This window comes from Pelophylax lessonae (assembly GCF_965119305.1).
Source record: "Pelophylax lessonae genome assembly, chromosome: 12".
Classification (NCBI taxonomy): Eukaryota; Metazoa; Chordata; class Amphibia; order Anura; family Ranidae; genus Pelophylax; species Pelophylax lessonae.
In genome coordinates this window covers 56,373,962-56,376,782 of record NC_138779.1, presented here as the reverse complement: position 1 = coordinate 56,376,782, position 2,821 = coordinate 56,373,962, and the positions used below count along the sequence as shown (strand labels likewise).

Here is a 2,821-nt window from a genome sequence, read left to right as displayed (position 1 = left end):
TATGTATATATATATATATATATATATATATATATATATATATATACACATTGACTATTATAATGCCCACCTGTTATATAAAGAAGACTGTATGAATAGAAATATTGTAATGTCTAGGGTAAGTATATATAAAGAATAATAATAATAATAAATAATATAAATATATAATATAAATAAAATATATAAATTATACCACTTTGCAAGGTTTTAACCGATAATTGATGGTTTCAGTTTTTAAAAAATATATAGAGAATGATTAGTGTAATATCCAGCAGTTTTATGCATAGAATTGAATAATGTACAGCTGTAATATAATTGATAGTTGCTCTGCAATATGAAGAAATATTTAGAGATTGATGAGAGAAAAGCAAAGGAAATGTCCAAAATATATGCAGAAATTAGGAAAATACATTTATTTAGAGAATTGCTATTAACTGTATATCTGATGATTATAAAATTGTGACAACCTCTCTCCAGGTCTCCCCATGCCTGCCCTATTCCCTCATCACAGTGAGCTGCCGGGGAAGCACTGTCGGAGGAGGAAAGCTCGCACCGTGTTCTCAGACTCACAGTTATCGGGATTGGAGAAACGTTTTGAGTTGCAGCGATACTTGTCCACCCCAGAGAGAGTGGAGCTAGCCACTGCACTCAGCCTGTCAGAGACGCAGGTAACCATCTATCTATCTGTCTATCTATCTATCTATCTATCTATCTATCTATCTATCTATCTATCTATCTATCTATCTATCTATCTATCTATCTATCTATCTATCTATCTATCTATCTATCTATCTATCTATCTATCTATCTATCTATCTATCTATCTATCTATCTATCTATCTATCTATCTATCTATCTATCCAGGGTTGGGGGTTACTCTGGAGCCTGAATTATTATTCCTCTTGTGAAAGGTTCTGTGTTTGTATTCTCAAAAAGATGTTGTTGTTTTTGGCCATTCTGCAGGTGAAAACCTGGTTCCAAAACCGGAGGATGAAGCACAAAAAGCAGCTGAGAAAGACTCAGGATGACAATAAAGCCCCATCCAGTGATGGACCCCTAGACCATGGCTCCAGTGACACAGAACTTGGGGACAATCCCGGGGCCGATATAGACAAGGACCCAAACAGCCAGAGTCGGTACCTGAGAGACGAACCAGACGATGAGGTGGATATCATAGAGGATGACATGTGTCCTCCCCATCTGCTATAACAGCCGGATACAAAGGACATCTAGAGTTTGGGGGCCTTTAATGGAATATGCACCCATAACCACTAAGACATGAGTGGGGGGACCCCGAGACTGCTGTACAGCACACATTCTTGAGTGGGGGGCTCTGTTATCAGAGATGGGTGTTAATAAACTCTTCATACAACACCTCAAATCAAAGTCTTTATATGACCCTCCCTCAGTTTTCTTGGACAGTTCTCCTGACTCTACTACTGATAAACCCAGCAAATCTCATGGACAGGAGAGGACCTCAGCACCTCATCAACAAGATGCTGGAGCCTAATAGTATATCATGGTATTATACACCTGTTGTGACTTCATCACAGAAGACCCACAATTTCCCCACCCTTGTGCACTTTCATTCTCCATGCTATGTGTCATTTGTCATCGGTTGTACAAATCCCTTCCACATGTGCGAAAAAACTGTCCATTTTCTAATGTACAATGCTCACTACACTGTTTATATGTTTAAATATATATATATATATATATATATATATATATATATATATATACATATACATATATATATATATATATATATATATGGTTCCCCCAGCTGTAGTTTTCGAATGATTCTCTGTTGACGTGTTTAGGCTGATTTACTAAATTAGTAGAGAATCTTAAAATATTTACTTCAGTTATCTAATCATGTGAAAAACAAATTCCTGTATATTTATTTCATTTTTATTTAATTTGCACATGATTGGGTATTCAAAGTGAACACAACGACAATCATTTGATAGACGATTCTAAACTCCTTTAGTAAATCATTAGTCCGTTTTTAACACAAATTATTAGATAAAAATTATGTTGTAATCTTTTTCTAAACTCCCCCCATCCATCCCAATCCTGTCTTCAGTTAGCCTGCCTTCCTTCCTCAATTTCTTCCCTCCTTCCTTTCTTCCTTCCTTCCTTCCGTCATTCCTTCCTCTATTCCTTCCTTTCTTCCTTTCCTTCATTCCTTTCTTCCTTCCTGTCCTACTTCCTCCCTTCTGTCATTCCTTACTCCATTCCATTGTTTCTTTCCTTCCTTCCTTCCTTTTCTTCATTCCATCCTTCCTTCCTTTCCTTCATTCCATTCTTCCTTCCTTTCCTTCATTCCATTCTTCCTTCCTTTCCTTCATTCCATTCTTCCTTCCTTTCCTACTTTCTTCCTTCTGTCATTCCTTACTCCATTCCATCGTTTCTTTCCTTCCTTCCTTCCTTTCCTTCATTCCATCCTTCCTTCCTTTCCTTCATTCCATTCTTCCTTCCTTTCCTACTTTCTTCCTTCTGTCATTCCTTACTCCATTCCATCGTTTCTTTCCTTCCTTCCTACCCTCCTTTCTAACTATAACAATCTATCTGCTTTTCTCATCTATCTATTCTATATATCTATTTATCTATCCATTTATTGCTTTTTTAAATCAGTTTCTGCATCTTCTTTCTATCTCCCTTCATCAATTTGTTCCTTCTTTTTTATCTTTTCCTTTCTTCCTTCCTTTCTGTAAATGTATGTAATATATTCTTTCTTTCTTTCTTTCTTTCTTTCTTTCTTTCTTTCTTTCTTTCTTTCTTTCTTTCTTTCTTTCTTTCTTTCTTTCTTTCTTTC

General features: G+C 35.9%; 1 protein-coding gene across 1 annotated transcript in view; it reads left to right on the top strand.

The window, feature by feature from the left end:
* BSX (brain specific homeobox) overlaps nt 1–1,527 on the top strand; it is a 3,917-nt gene extending 2,390 nt beyond the window's left edge. Inside the window, exons 2-3 of the mRNA XM_082274149.1 lie at nt 478–668; nt 964–1,527. Coding sequence (XP_082130275.1) covers nt 478–668; nt 964–1,209 — 437 coding nt within the window. The 3' untranslated portion in view covers nt 1,210–1,527. The remainder of the gene's footprint in view (nt 1–477; nt 669–963) is intronic.
* Nucleotides 1,528–2,821: the final 1,294 nt, after the last annotated feature.